General features: G+C 38.2%; 1 protein-coding gene across 3 annotated transcripts in view; it reads left to right on the forward strand.

The window, feature by feature from the left end:
- LCOR (ligand dependent nuclear receptor corepressor) overlaps positions 1 to 21,902 on the forward strand; it is a 54,184-nt gene extending 32,282 nt beyond the window's left edge. For 2 of the 3 annotated variants that reach the window (XM_054831337.1, XM_054831338.1), the window contains 4 exons: positions 8,516 to 8,648; positions 13,229 to 13,516; positions 16,388 to 16,481; positions 19,290 to 21,902. In XM_054831337.1, coding sequence (XP_054687312.1) covers positions 8,516 to 8,648; positions 13,229 to 13,516; positions 16,388 to 16,481; positions 19,290 to 20,259 — 1,485 coding nt within the window. In that variant the 3' untranslated portion in view covers positions 20,260 to 21,902. The remainder of the gene's footprint in view (positions 1 to 8,515; positions 8,649 to 13,228; positions 13,517 to 16,387; positions 16,482 to 19,289) is intronic. The other variant, XM_054831339.1, reaches the window with a different exon arrangement.

The raw sequence follows: 21,902 nt of genomic DNA on the forward strand, positions 1-21,902 counted from the left end.
CTGGGCTTATCTTCAGTATGGAAATGTGGTCCATTTTAACAACCTAGAGTTTTGTTCTGTATCTTGGAATCTCCTTCCCTGTGGGCCATATCCTTTTATTAAAGGGCTCATATGTATGGTAGATTTTGCACTGTGCTTGTTTATAACCAAGTCAGAACCTAAACGTGGACAAGTCAGATTTGCGAACAAATAAACTTGCAATTTGTTTTCTTAATGAGATTATAGCTATACATGAAACAAAGGCTACCGTGCTATACATGATTGTTGCTCAGCCCATGTGTTGAAATAATGATTGTTCTTTAGCATAGGAAGGAAGGCTCATCTTTCTTGGCAAAATGTCATTTGCTGGAACTCTTTACTACTACTTCTTCCTGCACAATGTAAAATAACACGCAGAGTGGATCTCTATCAACTTAGGAATGAAACAAAAGCACCCTGTCCTCTGTGGCAGCTAACATGTATGGCTGCATGGCTCATTCATAAAGGAAATACCTTGCCGACACTTGCCATGTTGCCAGTTTATCCTTGTTTTTGTATTACAGTTTTTGTTAAGGCATGGGGAGGAGGATTAGGAACGCTTGCATTTAGAACAGATGTAAGGCATAAGACTTTCTTTTGTTGAGACTGACAGCAGGTAAGCCGTATGTACGCTTGTGCTGTAAGTAGTTCTGTCTTGTTTGACTTATAAAAAGCCAAAATTCAGTGTTTAGCACAGTTCTAGTTAAGCCATGGAACAGAAATTAATTTTGTGGTGCAGTCAGAGATTGATTGTAGTCTGGGAGAATCTGACAGTGTATGGGTAGATCTTCAAAAAGACTGTTTACATTTCAATCATCCTTATAGGTCCACAATAACTAAAATAAAGCTCCTGAAAATCAGTGATTGTTAGGTGAAGACAAAAATTAAGGACATGAATGTCCACTGTATAGTGTGCTGATTAGGCATGGTTGTCTTGTCATTTTCAAGCTTCTACACAACCTTTAGTCAGAAGCTGAGATGATCACTATTTATATTTTCATGTACTTTGCTAGGCTTTTCTTTCTAGTTTCACATAGTAAAGCGTAGCCCATAATTGTGAGTATCACTGAAAAACTGGTGATGTATTCCTTATGCTAGTGATAGTTATCATTTAAGTTAAGGTTCCTCATGTGGTTTCCCATTGTACTATGTGGTGGCTTTTAAATGGGCGAAAGAAAAGATGCAGATGTGGTCACATCTGGTATGCTCTGTGATGTTTTGACATCAAGGGTCTAAGGAGATTTTAAGATTGTGTACAAATTGACACAGCGCAGCAGGGTATGCAGCATCTCTAGGCAAAGGCGGTGGGTGAAGGGGAAGGAGGGGAAGGTAAGATCTGAGCAGGGTAGAATAATTTTTATAAATAAAACCCAAGCAATTTCTGTCACTTTACATTTCAGTAGCCAAAAATACCCATTTGAACCATTTTTCTTACAGCTGATTGATAAACAGGGACAGCAAAGAGAGCTTTGTACACATGCATGTTTGCTGCATGGCCAGGGATCACTAGCTGAGGGAGTGGGGAAGGAGGGTGAACCAGTCCATTCAAACCAGGCTTGTGACTTCTCTGCTAATCCTGGTGATGCTCTTCATGCGTGGCATGGGGCTTCTTTGAAGTATGTAGGGTGTTTTTAAGTTGTTTGCTGTGTTTTGGTTTTCTTCCTGCCCCCCACTCTCTATATCGGTTCTGTTGGGTTTGGGGTTTGTGGGTGGTTTGTTTGTTTTGTTTTTATGGGAAGAATATGGTTCCTTTTAGACCTAGTGAGTTGTCGTGTGTCAGCTGAGAGAGATGGCAGTGTGAGAGTGTTTCCTTTCCTCCGTGGATATGCCAAACTGCTGCACTGCTGATGGTTGCTGATGTTGTTAGCTTGCGATACAGAGTTAAATATGACTCTTATGGGAGCCTTCAAATAGTATGGATTTAACAACATCATAATTTGAATCAGAGGCTTAATTGTTACAAAAAAGTTTGAAACTTCGTTTGGTATTTGACCAAATGATGGACAGTCTTCAGCTGATGGACTGAACTTAATTAGAAATGGTACTAGTTTATCTGAAATCTCTTCCATTCAACGTCTGTAATGATATCTTTAACTCCCTTTCTTTTTAGGGAGTTGCAGGCTCAGTCTTCTGTAACTGCTAAAACTTGTCTGTTCCTGTACAACATAAAGTGGTGGCAATTGTGCTTTCTACACCACATCCTCTATTCTGCCTTTTATTTATTGTTGATGATGTGCATCCTTTTACCTTTTTAGGAAAAGAACTGGGCAGGAGGGGATGGTTTGGCTTTGTGCTTGTATACTGGTGAGTTGGTTACAGAATTAAAAGGTGTGTAATTGATGTAGCTGGGAGCAAGGTAGCCACAAACCACATATTACAACAGTGTGTGGCTGTGGCTGGTCTTTTTTCCAATCTCTACCAATACCCCCTTTTGGATTAGTGGAATAATTAATCAGTGTACTTGATTTTTCACCTTTGAGTAACGCGTAGGTACCTGGTCTGCCTAGTTCAAAACCAATAAAAATCTTCAGGACTTTTTTCTGGATTTCATTTGCCCTTAAGAATTACACGTAACTTAGGAGACCAGTAGTTGTGCTTAAGGAGAATTGAGTTCTGGACTGCAGGATGAGAACTGGAGGCCAAGATTAGTTTTATTGGCAGAGCTGTTTAGGGGAAAAAAAAAAAAAACTACGCTTGCTCCCATTTCAACGATGTTGGTTCTTGCTTTTACAAGCAATCAGATTCAATTACATACAGTCTTCAAAGGATGGAGAACCATCTGCTGAAGTGTTCTGAAAAGATTAATTTATTTGTAGCAGTAGTTCTACTTGCAAAGACTGGATTTTTTGGCAGTCAAAAGACAAGACAGTTTTTGATAGAGAAATGAACTTGAGTGTCTTCATTTGAAAGGGATAATAAATACAGATTTTTAGGGATCTAAAAATCTTCCCAGACATTTTTGCCCAAATCCAAAGGGTTACGTGCAATAATGTAAAGCTTTTGGAGATTGGATTTTTCTTCTTCCATCCTATAATGCAGAATACACAATTGTTTCAGTATAGTATGATCAGAGAGAATAACTAGTTATCTAACGATCTACTACCAGGTTATTAACACAGGTGCCTGTGTGCAGAAATGTGTGCGTACATTGATGGTCATGAAAGACAAAAAAGACAAAGTTAGCAGCTCTAGCTGCCTGCTCGTAGTGAGAGGAAGTAGATCAGGTTCTATGGGACCAAACCGGATGAGTTGTCATTGAAATAATCTGCAAATGTGGTAACTCTCAATATCTTATGGGCTTTGTCTTTCACAGGGAAGACTTAAGATAGTATAGTTTGCAAGGTGGTTGGGGTTTTTATGAAGCTTTTCCTTCTAAAAGGTTGTAGTGCAGAGAAGACCCATCAATTCAGACAAATTGAACTTAAAGTGTACTTGACTTACCTCTTTTTAATCATGGTTCTTAATTTTTCAGTGTGGCTTGTTAAATAAACCAGCAGAGCTATCATTACAGAAGAGATCTGTGGCTCCATGTAGAATGTTTGTGTCAAATAAGGTAGTCTGTGCTGTCATTTGCTCATAGTTGGAGCTCAAGCCTGGTTTAAGATTTTTTTTTTTTTTTTTAAAAGATGCATATAGATAAGGTCAGAAGAAAGCACCAGTAGCAAGAGGGGAAATTGGAAAAAAGAATCCTTAAAGAGGATTCAGTTGGGTATATCCATTTGGAAAAGAAAACACTATTGTCTAAAGCTACATAAAGCAATTCCTATGTATTAAAAAAAGGGGGGAAGACACGACGACATGACTAATCTCATTAGCTGGTGAGAGCAGAACAAGAAGGATCATACTCCTAAGCACATTAACTATTTTGTAGATATATTTAAGCTACAAAAATAGCAAGAGAGAAGATGACTTGTAGGACCATATTCTAGAGTTTCGTGTTGTTGACTGCAGAAGGTTGAGTCTGATCTTCAAAGCACCACAATGTACCTGGGCTTCAGTGTAAGGAAGGACCTCTAACAATTTTTTCAGTTGTGAAGAAGTGCGGTAGGGTACAGCATGTGGCAGAGTAATTTTAAAATTCAGAGTTACTCTGATATGATTTTGATTATTTTTAAAAGCTTGTAAGTAATTGCTTTACACAAACATCTAAAAGGTAATATTGTGCCATTACTTGATCATGATTAGTCATAACAGCCTTTGAATCTGGTGTCCTTTCATTATGGAGGAACATAAACAATAAGAAGTAAACTGTGGTAAGTGTCTGAATAATTCCAAAGAGAAGCAACCACTATCATTTAAAGCGTTAACGCATAGAATAATTGAAGATGGCAAAGGAAATATCTGAAAATGAGTTGAAGTTGCAGAACTCTTATGATTTTTGACGGCTTTAGACTTTGTTTTAAACTGTGTACAGAGATCCTAAGTGTGCTGGAAGATGCTCTAAAACGTTTTTAATGGATTTCATCACTTAAAACCTCAAGCATTTAGATTGTCAATTTTGTATTGGGTGGTTTTAAAATAACTTGATATGGAGGCTAAAACCTGAAGAGACTGTTTGTGATAATCTTCAGCTGTGTTCAGTAGAAATGTGGGGTTACAGTTTTGCTTGTGCATAAAAGTGTATGTAAGCATATTGTATTTCCACTGACTTTTTTTTCCTCTCCCTCTGCTATAGGTAATAAATGATATTCAGTAGCTATGGTTCAGTCAAATTTCTTTTGAACTTGATAAATCTGACACCAGTCATCTTAATAAGGAAATAATACTGTTTCTTACTATAAAAGTATGCATGCTCAGTAAGTGAGGGAGATGTCTTAAAACTAGTTAATCTATCTGAATTTTTAGTTGATGCCAAGCTGGAAACAGATCTAGATGCTTTAAAGGGCATATTCAGAATTGAAAATTATCTGGTGTCCTTAAGGCTTGTCTACAGGGAATAGTAGATTATTCTCCTTTGCACTGGCTAAGAGTTTAAAAAGACTGTACAGTCTTAAGAAAAATGCAATGTTGGAGAAGACAACCTAGGGATGCTGAAACATTCCTTTCTTACTGTTCCTGATCTTGTCGTGGATTGGGAGGCTGGATTATATCCCTAGGGTCCTTGGGTTGGCCGCTCAGCCACGGCTGGTCTGTGGGAAGCTTCCCGCTGTTTCCTCCACAAAGACGGATAGGAATTATTTTGCACTGTTCTAGCTTGTGGGCGCTTCCCACTCCATCTGCGTGCAGCCTGTAGCTTAAACGTGAAGCTTCTGTTGCCATATCTGTACAAAACCAGCCTGCATCATACCTTTTTCTTCATGCCAGCAGTTTAGCATTTAGAATTGCTGTGTCATCGTTTCCTACAAGGAGAGCCTCAATGAGGATCCACCACTAGTGCTGACGAGGCCAGGCTGTCCAGGATTAAGTGGTCTCTCAAGGTCACACATTGACCTTGCGTTTTGAAAACCTGAGCTCTGTATTTCTAAGGCTCTTTGACTTAATTATATAGTTATGCTCTATATCTTAACGTGCAAAAAGAGCTTTGGCCCTTTGGGAGAATGAGCAAACCACTCCAAGTATCCCGAACCATCATTATTCAATATAGTGGTACTGCATGTTCACTGATGGGATTCCAGGGACGCTCTGGGGCATGGTTCCCACCTGAAGAGAAGCACAAAGAGAATAGAATGAATGCTGTGTTATAAATAATATGTAAAAGTAGCTGGTTGCATTTTTCCCAGGGTATTTGTACGCAATGACAATGCTATCTAAATACTAATAGGTTTTTCTTCTTCCCACTACCTGCCTGTTGTTACTGAAAACTTTGATGTGATTTGGGACTGTGCAGTGAGATGACAAGACTGAAGATAGTAGTTTCTATGAACAAGGTTAAATCTGAGTCTTATATGTATTTCTTGACATTTTGATGCTTTAGCTTGGACATTGGGGTAAGAACTCAGCACTGCCATTGCCTTGCTATTCCCCTCTTCTCCTGAATGCAGATCAATGATTCTTTATTCAGCCGTTCACCAGTGTAAGCCACTTCCGAGGTTTTTTTTTTTCTGGCTGATCCCTCTTTCTTCATTCCTTCTCTATGTAGAAAATATACAGCTTTAGCCTAGGTAGGTTAAATTATACTTTGTATATGTTACCTTTATATGAATAATGTAAAGTACACTTGTTTATGGTGAGGCATGCTGCTGCTGAATTTGGTTTTCACTGAATTACTATGTATTTTCTTAGTTGCAAAAAGTACTAGGAAGATTGGAAATGCATTGTGTTGGGCAAGGGTTATTTTTATTTTAGGCTTCTTCCCAAGCTATAGTCTGTCACAGGGTAGTGTATCAGATCAGGTTGAAGGGATAATGTTTCCTTCAATTCTGAATTCTCTGTCCTTTGAATTAAAAGAAAGTTTTTTGCAATGGCTTGTGGGACTTTAGCTAGAGGATGCTAATTAACTCTAATGGATTTTATCTAGCCAAATCTCTGCACATCAGTTTGCAGAGATTCCTTTTAAAGTAAAACTTAAAGCAGTTTGTCTGTAAATGCTTAGATACTCCAGTGATTGTTTCAACACTTTTGTATGCCTAGATTACTTCTGTTATTAGTTAATTTGCACAAATGTCTGCTTTTTACACAAACCGATAAGCTGAGTTTACAATTATCCTGATAATGCCTAAAAGATAATGGAGCTTGACTCAGAATGGCCGTCAATAACCAGGACGGATTCTGTGTTAAACTTTGTCAGATGTAGAAACACAGTTTCAAAAAGAAGATGCATGTATGTTTTATGAAATCTCACCTGAAGTGTAACTCTTTTATAAAAATATTTGGCTTATTCTCCACAAATATTTTTATTGTGAAATCCTGTAGAGATACTTCAAATATTTTAAGTAGCAGAAAAGTACAACTGCATTTTCAGTGTGTTCATAAAACACCCGTGAACCGTGGGAGCACTACTACTGCTTACTGGTACAGGGCTACAGGGCTTTTATTATAGTTAATCCATCAGTTCAAATTCATATTCTTTAAGACTATCTCAAAAGCACTTATCTTTCCTATGAGAGCCAGCAAGTTTGAGAGTGAGCCTGGAATCTCTCTGGTATGGAAAAAAAATCAGTCACTTTGTGAGGTCTTTACTTCTGCAGACTCTTACCTTCACAGCAAATGTGTTGTTTTACTCACCTGTCACCTCTGTCATTGCATGCTCCTCATTTTTTGATTTAGCATAAGATGCTGCTTTGCCTCCATACCCTGTCTGAGATGGTATCCCCCTTTACTTTTGATAGAGAACTTTTTGAAGCTGTTGAATTACAAATCTGAGATGAGAGGCCATGTTTTTCAGGCCAGAGTCCACAGCATTTCCTATTATTACCCTTTGCACATAGTTCATGTGACTTTTCTGTTCGTTAATTTACTATGGGCTGGTTATGTAATCTTGCTTCATTAAACCTCTTGGAAGTTGAGATGACACAAACTTAAGAATGATGACTTCTTTTCATTTATTGTGATTTATAAATGAATTGCAAGTTCTTTCCTTCCCTTCTAGTCCCGTGAGGATATGAACCTGAAATCAACTTGTAGAGGCCAAAAAACCTGATGTAGCCTAGATATTATGGTAACTGATACTTTGTAAAGGTTAACAAAACAAAACACTCCCTAAACCCAAAGAGTGGTTGTGTATGCATTCCTGCAGTAGGTAAATACAGGTAACTTTAATATAGCTTAAAATGAAAGTGGAGGGAGAGGGCCAGGAAAGAGATTGTTCTCATAAGCAGGAGCAAAGCATTGAACTGAAAGAAGTAAGAAAAGAGGTGTGTGTCTGGGAGGGGGAATCCAAGCGTTTAGATTTTGTATTTTTGTAACCATTGTCTTCTAGTTTCTGGAGTTTAAAATAAGGGATTATCCTGGCATCTCACACAATTTAATTATCCTACTTAAAACATTTGTTTTGAAATGTGCTTGAGAGAACTCAGTTGCTTCCAGTTGTAAGAGACAGAATGAATTTTAATTCATTGCGAGTGTTGTAAGCAGCTAACTTAAGTTTATTTCACTTAAAAGTAGCCACTACTGAGCCTTGTCACAAAAGGACGTATTTGTTGCTAATGGTTGGTTGTTTATTGCTCAGTTTGCATGAATGTTGTGTAGAGTAAGGAGAACTTTCTGTGTTTTGCCTTCAACAGTTACTTCTTGGTACTAAAAGTAATAGCCAAAGAACAAGTGCTAGATATGAGATTTGCAGCCAAATGTTGTAAAATATCTGAATCTTCTTTGTTATAGTGTGCGCTTATTTCCCATTATGTTATCAAATCTTACAGGCTTCTGCTGCATTTACAACAAGAAAACAGGACAAAGTACAATGTTCTGGAGCAGTCAGAAATCAAGTTGTGATTTCAATAGATTCAAGTCTGTGCTGAGTACCTAACAAAGTTTTGAATTCTGTAAAATATTTAATGCCTAAGAAACTTTATTCATTTTGGAGTCAGGAAGCTCTTACACATATTTAATATCTTTGCAGGAACACTTAGTCAGTCTGGATGAGCCAGCCTCAGAAGCTGGACAAGAAGCTCTGCTTAGACAAGAGCAAGCAAAAATCATTCGTTTTGAAAGGCAAGCAGAAGAGTTCCTCAATGCAGTCTTTTACAGAAAAGGTTGGTTTTAATGGGGGGGGGGGAAATGGTCTCTCTCACCGATCTTTTGCATGCAATGCAGGTATCAAAGATCTGACGTTCAAGTTGTCATATGTTCAGTATTTTTCAAGTTGTCTTCTTCATATGTATATATATACATATAAATCAAGAGTAAAAATTGACTCTCAAATAATGTAGGAATGCAACAGTGTGGGCTTGGGACAGAGGAAGAGAGTATAACATATATAACTCTAAAACAAATCTCTCCATGAGAACACTGGTGTTTTGCACTTTTGGAAAAATGACTCAATTCTTACCCAACAGAACTGCTCCCCTGAAACCCATGTTTAGGTCAGTGGGCTGTTTGGTTAAGGAGGGGCAAGTGGCAATGGGGGTGTATATATATTATATTATTTTTTTAATTTTAATGGGATCTGTACTAATGCAGCTTTTCTTAAAGGTCAGCAGTCTTCTCACTGTGGTCTGTAGTGATTACCTGCCCCACCCCCAGCAATCCACAGTATAAAATATTGTTGGAATAGTGCTAAGGGGGATATATGAAGAATTCAAAATGTGATCAGCAAAAAAAAAAATAGAAAATCAGTGCTGTAGAATGTGCTGAGAACAATAACAGTACCTCCATGCTAGAAAATCCTGTAAATCTCTTCCGGAGAGTTATGTCAGTTAAACTGTGCTCTTATGAAGGCACGAAACTCATTTCACTGTTTTCTACCAGTCTGAGAAACGGGAATCCAGAGGCTGCTTCCAAATGCATCCTGAATGAAAGTACGTCGTACTTATCAGTCTAACCCATGTGTGAGAAAATCTGCCAAATCAGTAATTCCAACCTGTCTGCTGGGGGACAATGTGAGGCTTCACTTTAACAAATTAGAAATTGCTGTAGCTGGTCCTCAGCCCTTCCTCCCAGTGACCAAAATATTTAAAGGTGTTTTAAGTAGATAACAGTATCTTAGCCTTTCTTTTATGATTCAAATGAATAAATACAAACTATACATTATGATGTATTGCATAAAGTATGGAAGCATGTAGGATGGTAGGAAGGATAGTTATTACATTACTACTGATAGTTCAGGTAATGCTTTTATTCCAAGTCTTCTTTTTCAGTGTTTTGTTTTGTGGTTGTTTGTTTTGTTTTTTCTTTTAAGGTTAAGGTTTCCTTTTGCTTTTAGATTTATCTCATCTCTCTTTAAATCCAGAAGGGATTTAAGAAAACAAAAATCCAGAGGAATATGTATTTTTTTTCCATATTGTGTGTCTGGTGAAAGGAAAAAAATATTCAGTTCCATCACTGCCAAATTGTTTATTGAAGACTTCATCCCTTGAACTTTGAGCTTAAATTTTTATGTATGACCTGCTTGCATGTCTTATTAGAAATGCGTACTTCCCTAATTGTTGGAAAACTATTGGGAGATACTGCAGTGTGCTAATGAGGGGTTGAACACTCTGTCCATGGTCAGATACGCAGAAGGAAGATAATGAAATCACTTCAGGTGTCTAAGAATCTTTGAGAATTTTTTTAGAACACTCTTGCTTTCCTTCCTCTGGCAGAGGTGTGCTTGGTGCAAGAATAATAAGGGAGGGGAAGAAGCCTGGCAGGAAGTCAGTTCTGAATCCTTAATGCATCGTTGTCAAGCTTGGCTGTATTAGATTGCTTGAAAGGTTATTTTAACTCATGCCACTGCCACAAGCTCCCCAGGCACTGTCATGCCAAAGAGGACACAAAGAATGGCAGAACTCTGACACTCCTACGTTGCTCAGAGATGCTTGACTCTCCTGGTTTCATGCCAGTGATTAGTTCTTTTTTCCTTTCCATCCTCGGTGCCAGTAACATTTGAGACCGGTGTTTTGTAGCCCAGGCAGATCAGAGAAAATGCAGCTGTATGAACAGATGCCTGTTGCATGTCAAGGATGTGCACTCATGCACTTAACATACATAGGTAATTAGTAGGATCAGCAAACTTTCTGAAGAGCTTCACTGTCCGTTAATCTTAGGTACTTTCTCTCTGCTTTGTGCCCGTGACACTCTGACTCAGTAATGCTTCTCTCAAATATTTGTACTTTCCAGTGGAAGCAGAGCGGTAGTACCTAGTTGCCTGTTACTTCTACCTTGTGGCAGGATAGGGTTTAATGAAATCAGACCTTTTTTGTTTGATACCGCCCTTTTAAGATCTCAGTATAGATAAAATACACAAAAGCTATTAAGGTTTGAAAGCTCCGAGGTACTGCTTTAGACTATTTATAGCTGATAAACGTTTGCTGTATTTTTCTTCTCTGAGAATCTCTATGTTTTAGTTAATTTTAGTTTATTTTTTTTCAAAAAACCTAGACACTTGGGGTCAAAATAAACATTGGTTGATTTCAAGTAATGCTGCAGAGGCACCAGCAAATATTTTGCACTCACTTTTGAACAGCTTTAATCCTTAGCATTCAGGTTTTATATTAAGCAAGAAGCCTTTAATATGCTAGGTAACTACCCTTCTGCTTGAAATTGACTTTTGTGTCCTGAATTAGAGAGTTTATCTTGAGCAGCACTAGAAAAGCTCTCAGTAGTCACTCTGTGCTGATTCTTTGAAGTTGCATACTATAAAGATGCATGGCAGTAGACATATATAATATTTTCTCCCTGAATTTGGAAATATGTTCAGCTCTAAGCTGAATTGTGCATATGAAAATGGGTGCACAGTAAAGGCATGATTCTTCAGAAAATATAGGTGCCATAGAGCTCTGTGTTCCTGCCAGCCCCACTTGTATACACTATGAGCAGATGCCAAATTGTTGGCATCAGTGTGATCATGGCATCAGTTTGTGTCCCTCTGGGCTTTCCTAGAGGCGTTCTTATGTCCTTCAGCAGGTTATAGTTGAGAGCTTAGAAAATGGAAGAAATGTGACCATAGCAGGGAAAAAAAGCCTCTATGCTTCTCCAGACTTGTGTCCTTGTGGAACATTTGGGAAGAAAGTGAGAATATAAACGTACCTAAATTTAAGTTTGGCTCATCTTGGTTAGTTCTTAAAACTCTAGTGTCATGTCCTTAGCAATAATAAAACATCCTGTAAATTTCACAAGAAAATGATTAAGTATTTACATAAATGTTTCCAGAAGTTTACAGCTACTAAGAATACGTGTAAGAATACTTTAAGAATACATGTATTGACTCTATAAGGTCTTATATTTAGAAAGCTGTACTTAACAGGAAGGAATTTGGTCTTGATTAAGTATTTAAAGCTCAATATGTTTTTTTCATCAAGAAACACAGTAGCTGCTTGCTGCTGCTCTCTAGTTTGTGGGCAACTACATGCTCAAACCTTCATGTCAATCATCCTTTACAGATACTCTAAAGCTGGTTTGTTGGATTGATGCATTTCTGTCAAAAATGATTATAAAAGGCAAATCTAATGCTGAAGTGTCCCACAGAAGATTTTGCTAATGCTTCTAATAGTTCAATCTCAATAGATTACCTTTCAACCTGGGCAATTTTTTTTAAAAAGGAAGTAAACCCTTTACTATTATTGTTCCGTTTTGAGAGCTGCTTTTAAAGATTTGTTTGGTTTCCTACTGCACAATTTTCTCTGAATGTTTCTTCAGAAATAGAAAATCAAACCTTTTGAGCCATTTCTGGAGTTGTTGTGGGTGGTGGGGTTTTTTTGGTGGGTTTTTGTTGGTTTTCTGTTTTGGGGTTTTTTGGTTTTTTGTTTTTTAAACCTGATTTGGCCAGAGAACACAAGCAGTGTTTGAGGTGAAGACTTAGCTTCTGTGATTTAGGAGTTACAGATTTGCTTTGACATCACAAATTACTACTGGCATGAAATAGTGATTTCTGCCAATATGTTTTTGGGTTGCCCACATCCCTAACTACCTTTGTATTTATGCACTATTTCATATATATAAATAGGAATGTCTACCTGTTCCATTTCACATTTCTTACTATTAGATTTATCAGCTCTTCTAAAAATAGAATTACTTTTCATGCGACACATCTTGGTTTTTTGTATATGTGAAAGCTCTTTGGGTAATACCTAGTGCTGCATTGACATAATGATAGAAATGTCAAAAGGAATAGATAGAATGGGATGGAAGACACTTGAACGTTTGATCTTCATATGAATTATTTTAAAGAATCAGAACCATAGGTTATTTCCCAGTAAGTTTGTAGGGGACTGCTACAACTCTATTCCCCCTTCTCCCCTTCTGTAGCTGCAGGTAAGTTATTTGATTCTTCCACTGAATAACCTGTTCAATTTTTTTGGAATGAGCTTCAATACTTGGTACTTTTCTTCATGAGTCTAGCTCTCCTTTCCATTTCCACACCTCTTAAAGGCCTGGTCAAATATATCTATATTTTAAAATAAAAGATGAGGTTGCATATTTCTCTTAGGAAACTGTTACTTTGGGAAGGTTATATCAGAATCAGCAATGGTTCTTGTTCAGGTATTCTAAGACTAAAGTACATTTTCTACAGAAACTATTTTATCTTTGGCTTTCTTTTTTTTTTTCCCTAGATTTTTTTTTAAGAAACAATGACTTAATATAAAAGCTGTTTTACTTAAAGTGCTTCCTTAAAAAAAATCTCTAATATTTACAGACAGTCCTAGGGTCTCTGACCCCAATATTCCCCTAGTGGCCCGTGAGATCATGCAGCGAATGATCCGACAGTTTGCTGCTGAATATACCTCAAAAAATAGCTCTACTCAGGACTCCAGCCAGCCCAATAGCACAAAGAACCAAAGCCTGCTGAAAGCATCTCTGGTCGCCTCCTCTCCCACGGCTGCAACTGCTCAGAACCCTGTGCTCAGCAAACTTCTCATGGCTGACCAAGACTCACCTCTGGACCTTACTGTCAGAAAGTCTCAGTCAGAACCTAGTGAACAAGGTAGGACTCTTATCAGTGTCTTGCATCCTACGGCAATCCGTTAATGGCATTCTTGTTGCAAAACCAGACAATTAGAAGTTTGTGCTTTTACATAGTATGTAAAGTGGAAAAGCGGTAGATGTTTTTACAATAAAAGAATGACTAGCTAGATGTGACTGGGAGAGAAGAGACTTTCTGAAAGGGTGTAGGCCCATAGAAATGAGTGATTTTTCTGAAGAAGGGCAAAGGGGATGGACGTGCTCCAAATTCTGGGGACAAGCGTGCAGTTCCTGCTGGGAGCTGCAAGAAACAGTCTGTCAAAATAGACTGTACGCTTGCTGATAGGACAAGTTCACGTGGTCATGAAAACCATAATGTTGTCTCCTTTCTGAAGATCAGTACACAGTCTGACTGAAGGACTGATTTATTTTCTTTCTGGTCATAGTGTGAAAACACCATCTTCTAAAAGTCTGTGAGAAACTGCTTTGTGAAAGCGGTAAAAATGATACTCACGAACTGCACAAAACTTCCAGGTTTATGCATTTGGAATAAATGTCTCTTTTCTACCTTAAAAATAGACTTGTTCTGCAGAGCACAGATTGAATAACTTGTAACAGTGTTGCAGAGCTTGTTTTAATTTGAAAACCTTGCTTTCAATCAAAAATGTTTTTTAACAAGCAAATGCTGTGAGTGATTATAGTATGTGAATGGTGTGGTTTTTTCCTGAAACTGTTGAATAGAAGTTATCATAAGTCTATCCTACTGATAAGATTAAAATTAGCCCCTTTACCCTTCCTTAGAAATATGTTAGTGCCTGAAATCATTCTATCAAATACAAAGTAGGCTGTCCATCCTCAAGTAGAAAAGGTGCCTTTAAAAACAAAAAACCTCTTTTGCTAGCTAGTACAGAGTTGTAGGTATCTCTTTATTCTTGGAACTTAGGTTTATGAAGCATTTTGTAAAAAGGTTAATTTTATGTGTCCAGCAATATGCAGCTTGAGCATCTGGACACTTATTGAACTTACAGGACTTACTGAAAGTTGTCGCCATGCTTCAGTTACAAAACTGCAGTGAAAGGAAGGTTATGTGGTGTCTTTCTTGAAGTGAGGGCCTATACATTTAGCTGACAGGCATTTGTTTCTAGCTAATTTTATTATAAATGTAGTTCATTAGTGTCTTTTGCATATATGTTTATAGATGTCAAAATGTTCTCATTGTGAAGCTTTTCACTGAAAGAAGGAGAGAATCAGTTTGCTTCTGTTGGTTGTTTTTGGGGTTTTTTTAATTAGAGGATTGTATGGTGAGGAAGAAAGCATGTATGTGTTCTTTAGCTACCATGTGACAAAAAAGCTGTGAGATAATTTATAATGTTCATAACACTTGTTATGGAATTAGAACATGTGCATATTAACTTGTACAGTAATCTGTTTGCTGATGTAATTATTTTTTTTCCAATTTACATTTAATGTAATTGGGAAGAGGTTTTGCCAAACTTGTTAATGAGAGATTTAAGAGGCTGTCAGGAAAGACTGCTGGTGGTGCTTTTCATTATATTTCTGTTCTAGTGGGGCGAGGGAAACCCAGCTAGTTGTAAACTTTTTCTGTGGGGTATGAGGCTGGTCCTACTTGCCCTTGGAGACTTCTAGGTTGTAACAACCCTTCTGACAGAAGAACCATGGATGCAAGTGCCTTTGGCAGCAGTCTGTGCTGTTTAGTAGAGCCTCTTGTAAAGGAGGTTCTACTTGATCCAGCCTCTGTGTCTTGTGGCAGCATAAGTGTTGTTCAGAAGGAAAATTGAATTGTCTGCTTGCTTAAGTTTGGGTTATGGTGTGTTCCCAAATGCAGTGGGTGGAACAGCTTTCTGTAAGTTAATTCTAGTTCACTGTTTATCGTGTTTTTTTTCTCCATATGGCAAATGAGAACTTCAAGCAATCTGAAAGCCATCTTGCATTGTTCTTGTGTTGGATGGTATTTACTTGAGTAGACAGAATGAGAGAGGAGCTCTGAAATGTCTCTAGTTTACCTTGCCAACAGGTTTTATTTATCTTTGCCTCATAAATTCCTTGTTTCAAAGTTTCCAGGAATTTCAGATGGCCGTGCTGCTTCTATGACAATGTTGCCCTTTTAAAATGACCAGAATTTCAAGTTATTTCAGTGTAGTGGGAGCAAGGCTTTTCTAGCAAAAAGTGCTCCCTTTTCCGTTGCCTAGAAATGCAGAGTTTATGTAAAGGGCTCGAGGAGCATGGGTGAGCGTGAGGAAGTGCCATTAGTGAGAATGGAAGAAGCAGTCTAGCAGGAAAAACAATTTGGTATATGGAAGAAGAGAGAGAGTAAAATGGCACAATAGAGAGGGGAAAGGCTGGTAGGGACCCATCAGAGATATGGAAAAAAGGATGAAACTAGCTGCCAGGTGAGGAGGAGTCTCAAATTTACGTGTGTGTGTGTTTATTTGAAAGAGAGTTTCCAATGTGAAGTTTTCAATGAATTTGCTACGGAGATTTGGATTTTTAAAAAATTCACATACTGGCTTAAACCCCCCCAAATGTCAGAAACTTGAAGAATGTCTCATTTTCGGACCAATGAGGGCTAGTTATGCAATAGGCTGTGTTGTATCCTGAACTGTCATTTGTAGGTCATCTTTTATTCTCTGGCCCTTGGTAACAGATGTACATTTAATTTTGCCAAATTTTGTTGTGACTTCTGAGGATTATGTTGAAGTCACTTGTAAGCCAAATTGCAAACAAATCCAAGCCTTAGTTTGTTTAAAACTAAAATAAATTAGAAAATGCTGTGTGCTAAATATGACTTTAGCCCAAAAGCTTTGTTTTGTCAAGGGACAACGTGGCTGATCTTGTTTCTTCAAACGCTGAAGTCATTCTTTTGTCTCTACAGACGGTGTGCTTGATTTATCCACTAAGAAGAGTCCTTGTGCCGGCAGCACCTCTCTGAGTCATTCTCCAGGGTGCTCCAGTACTCCAGGAAATGGGTAAGAGAAAGCAACTTACTATGACCTTTTAAAACTGTTTTTTACTAAAAAAAGTGTGCTTACCTCCTGTTAATTTTAACTTACTTTTGGTGTTAACCCTTTGGAGTAATGTGTTTTTCAGCTTCCACCTTTGGTAAATACCTTCATCCCACCTGCCAAATAAGAGTTGTTGCAAACTGAGACAGGCTTAACTTGCAGTTAAGAAATCTAATATCTGTTATTTTGGCCAATTTCGTACTTAGTGATAGATATTTCTATTACCTGCTTCTTGGGTTCAGTGATACGTGATGTCCATGGAGATACAAGTTCAGTTAAATGTATGAAGAGTCTTAGAGGCTTTGCAATATAATTTAGATTTCATTTCACTTAGGGGAGAGATACTTAACAGAAAAGTTTATTTTAGTGGCAATAATGATTTGGGTGATGAACCAAGCTGAATTAGTTTTAAATCACTGCATGTTCTTTGTTAATATTTCATAGTGTAAAACACAACTTAAAGAAAAGGCGGGGGGAGAGTCTGGTAGTTCAGAAAACTTTAAGTATGGCTTTTTGGATTTGTGATTGTACTGTAGCACTGAACAAGTTCTTTATAAAAAAAAAAAATGTGGTGTCCTAGTCTTGCCTTAATTAGTTCAAGGTGTGAAAGAATGTCATATCAACAAAATTTCTTTTAAGGTCTCATATTTGTATATGTCACCGTTTGTATACATTTAGAAACCCTTTTGTCTTAGCTAGGATTGAGTTAATGGTATTGGAGAGGCTGACTGGGAGTAAGAGGGATTTTTGGGTGTTGATGGGAGAATTTTTTCTTGAAGCTGCTCTGAACAAGTAATTTCTTTAGTGAAGTACAGAAACAGTATATGATTTAAACTGCCATTTAATTGCTTGATGTAGCTATACAATAGATTTTGGAAAAACTAGACATTTTAAACTAACAACCCACCACCACCAATCCCATGTACTGCTAACAACTGATTTAACTTTCGCATCTCTCTTTGGAAAAATATTACTGCCTCAGATATCTCCAAAATTCCTTTTTCCATTTAATATTTCTATTAATAAAATACTTCGATGTTTAGAAGTTAGTCTTAATACTTTTCCACAATTCTTTATCATAAACTTTCCCCACCAGCTCTTCTCCTTCAATTCCAAACAGGTTATTTCCAGCTTTCTTTTCCTAGGAAGGCAGCAGAAGCCACCGAGGCTGTGTATTGTTTGTTCCCTTGTTTGTGTATGAAGCGAGGGCCAAAGTCCAACACACGGGATGACAGGGCCAATGCCTGGCACTGTCCTGACCAGTGCTGCGGGTCCGGAGAGGATGCAGCATACTGGCACCTGTGGTTACTTGGACAGGTGTGTGGTAAATGAGGGTGACTGCAGTCTGTTCAGCATCAATGAAGCCAGGTGTGACCCTCTGTCCTAGGTAGCTGCCAAGATGACCTTTCTTTAGGCATAGAACCACTGGTGTGCGTTCTGATGCTGTTACATGCTTTAGAAGGGGCAGAGAATGCACGTTGCTTGAGACACTTCTCCGGAATAGCAAACTTTCATGCATTTCTCTGGATTTGGTTTTGAATCCTTGTTGACTCTTGTTACCCACTTCAACTATGACCTGTTGCATCCTGGAGCGAAGCTAGCAGCATCTGTATTGAGCATTGTCTATATTACATGCCAGGTCCTTTCAGTGGATGTCTTTTCTCTGTAGATTTTTTTTTTTTAATCCCAATGTGATGATAAAAAGAATAATGTAGCTTTTCAACAGTACGTATCCTATCCTTAAATAATGCTGACTTAGCTAGAGGGCTTTACACCAGTATAGTGTCCCAGAATTTTAAAATAGAATTGCTTACTAGTCTCTTCATTAATCTGTATGTTGAACATGGAAAAGTTTGGGGGTCAATTTTGAAACTAGTGTGACTTAGTTACTACAGGGGGCTAAACAAGCAAAATATTAAAATGCACGTGTTTGTCTGCAGTAGTAGCACTTTGTCATAGAAAGAACACTTGTGACGAAAGGAAAATGGTAAAAATACATACAGCTTTTTCTACTATTAACCTTTGATCTGGATGACAGTTGGAACTTAGATGTCTTTTTTTTTTTTTTTCCTAGCCATGCTATGTATCAAATGAGAATCAGGGACGTGTATGTATGCAATTAGTTGTTAAGAGAGCAATTTGGTAAGTCTAGTGTAATGCAGTGCTTTCACATTTGGTGCTTAATGAAAGTCAAGCAAATACCTTTGAGGCCTGCTAAGCATTTTTGGGTTTTTTTTCATCCTGAGCAGCAATTCTTCAATATAATGTAAGCGAACATCATTCAAGGTTTCTACCTATGTGTAGATACTGCAGGTGGCAGTCATATTTGCATGTTGAATATGTTGCACTTTGGCTTACTCTTTTATTACTGTACTTGTTTAGTGGTAACGTCACACCAGTAACACAGTTGTGTGTAGATCTATGGCGATTGATTACTACTTTGTAATTAAGGTGCTATTTTCAGACGCTTGCGCGAAGTCTTTTCTACTCCGAGAATTTGTGAACCCAACCAGAGACCAGCCAACAGGTTTCATTTTTCTTTGCCCAAAAAGCTTCTCTTTTTTTGTGAACAAGTTTTAAAACTGACTGATGCTGAGACTTTAAAAAAAAATTAAAATAAAAAAATGATAAAAAAAATTTTTTAGAGAAAAATAAATAACACAAAAAGTGATGTTACCCAAGCAAGGCCTTCTAATAAAGGAGTGGCCCCCTCACCCATCCCTCCCTACCTGTGCAAGTCCTGCTCACATCAGTTTCCTTCCATCCAATTAGGCGACCTGGGAGACCCAGCCAGCACCATCCGGAGGGACTACAGAGTGGTGATGGGGTACCTCCAAGAAGCTTGCAGGATGGAACCAGGGAAGGTTATGGCCACTCCACATCTCTTAAAGTACCGCTGGCTCGATCACTCCAGATTAGTGAAGAACTGCTGAGCAGAAACCAGTTTTCTACGGCTGCCAGCCATGGGCCATCTGGACTACAGAATCATGGACAGCACTTAATATTATCCAGGGAGGCTTCTTGGGCAAAACCACACTACGAATTCAATTTCAGCCGCATGAAATTCAGGGGAAATGGTGCACTCAGCAACATCAGTGACCTTCCTTTTCTTACAGAAAACTCTGCCTTTCAAAAAATGGCACTTCAAACTAAACAGGATGGGAAAAAGGACGTGAGCCATTCGTCTCCTGTGGATTTAAAGATACCACAAGTTCGAGGCATGGACCTTTCATGGGAGTCCCGCACTGGTGACCAGTACAGCTATAGCTCTTTGGTAATGGGTTCACAAACGGAGAGCGCGCTTAGCAAAAAGTTAAGGGCTATCCTTCCAAAACAAAACAGGAGAAGTTTGCTGGATGCTGGACCAGATTCCTGGGGCTCAGATGCTGAGCAGTCTACCTCTGGACAGCCATATCCCACCTCAGATCAAGAGGGAGATCCTGGCTCCAAGCAACCTAGGAAGAAAAGAGGGAGATACAGACAGTACAACAGCGAGATACTGGAGGAAGCAATCTCTGTGGTTATGAGTGGGAAAATGAGTGTTTCCAAAGCTCAGAGTATTTATGGGATCCCCCACAGTACACTGGAGTACAAAGTTAAAGAGAGGCTGGGCACTTTGAAAAACCCTCCAAAGAAAAAAATGAAATTAATGAGGTCGGAGGGGCAGGATGTTTCAGTAAAGATTGAATTAGATCCCCAGGGAGAAGCAGCACAAAGTGCGAATGAATTGAAAGATGAGTAGGGATGTTGTAGAGTGCCAATTACTTTGCAAACTGGGTGAGCACTACTGCATAGTTCAACCACCACTGAGTGCACCTGATTCTCCAATTTACTGCAATGCTCTTTCCTTTGCAGTTTAGCATAGACTTGTGTGGACACAGGTGAAAGGTGTGCTCTGAATGTCACATTTGTAAATTTTTCTGGCCTGGTATGGTGCAGTTTCCCTCCTTCACCTGCCCACTACCCCCTTTTTCCCTTTTTTCTTTTTTTTTTTTTTCTTTTGCCTTTTGCATGTTTCTCTGTAATAGAGAGTTGAGTTACCTCACAAAGAATGCAGATCTGTGGAAGTGGACATCTTGCCTGTAGAGCCTGCCTGAACTTCTGGTGTTGGATTTTTCATTTCTGCCTTTATAGAAATAAGTCCACTTTGTTAAACTGATGCTCTCTTAAAACCAGGCTTTTTTTGAATGAGAATCAGACTGTCATTCTTCAAAATGTTTCAGAAATCTTTTTTTCCCCCCTCCTTTTCTTTGATCCAGTTGATTGAAAGATCTAAGCTAAATCAAGTTATTTAGGAATGGGACCTCTCTTGAACTCAGAGATTTGCTTGTTAGGTGGATAATCAATTGGGTCTAATTAGGCTCTCCACTATTTTCTTTCTAAATTAAACATACTTACCATTCACTATCTGCTTAGTGCTCACCCGGAGGGGAGGGGAGGGAAAACTTAAATACACTACCTTCAGAATATGTCAGTTAATTATTTGTAACACTACCTTCGCTGTAATTTTGTTTGATGTTTTTGAAGGGTGATATTTAGACTCACCTGCTTGAGGATGTAGCCTTATCTCACGGAAGACAAGCTTCTCACAGTCAGGAGCAGTCAGGGTACACTAAATAATGTATTAGGGTATGCCTCATTATAACAGAACTATGGTTCTTTGTGACCTTTATACTTTTTACAGACTTGATTCTGAGTTTACTAAACTATGTGGTTCCAACAACTAGTTTAAATGACTCTAATCTGGGGAGGGGGGATTTGTGTAACAAGCTACTGTGATATTGAAAAAAAAAAAAAAAAAAAAGAAAAAAAAAGCCCACAAAACAGTGATCTCAAACGTTACAACCTCAGTAGTCTGCCCAAATATCCACATTAGTGAAGGAGCTTGTTAATGTTCAGGGAAGAAGTAAAACACTGGTAGCCTGATCTAATTCAGGCTCTGCATCATATCTATCTGTAATACTGTCAGGGTCGAACACTCAATGAAATGGGTGTTTCCTTTTTAAATATTACAGTTGCCAGTAGCAGGAATTAATCTTAAGTCCTGCTTTTTTGTTGTTTTTATTTAATCTATTTTGATAGTGGTTTAGCACATGCTAGAAAAAGCATTTAAACACCATAAAAGCACTCCGTAAACCACAAATCCAGTTTATTTCAATATGATGATATCGTTATCATTATATGGAGATCCAGGATAAGTTTTGTACAGAACTTTTATCTTTGATATTTTCTGCAGGAGTGGTCAGTAACTAGGTGGAGCTTACTGGACTTACCACAATATGACCAAATCGGAATTGCTGGTTCTTCAGGTAGAAACAATTTGGTCTTAATCTGTGCAAAAGGTGGATAGAATTACCATTTTTTTCCCCATTTGCACAACCAAAA

The sequence above is a fragment of the Grus americana genome, chromosome 7 (genome assembly GCF_028858705.1).
Source record: "Grus americana isolate bGruAme1 chromosome 7, bGruAme1.mat, whole genome shotgun sequence".
Classification (NCBI taxonomy): domain Eukaryota; kingdom Metazoa; phylum Chordata; class Aves; order Gruiformes; family Gruidae; genus Grus; species Grus americana.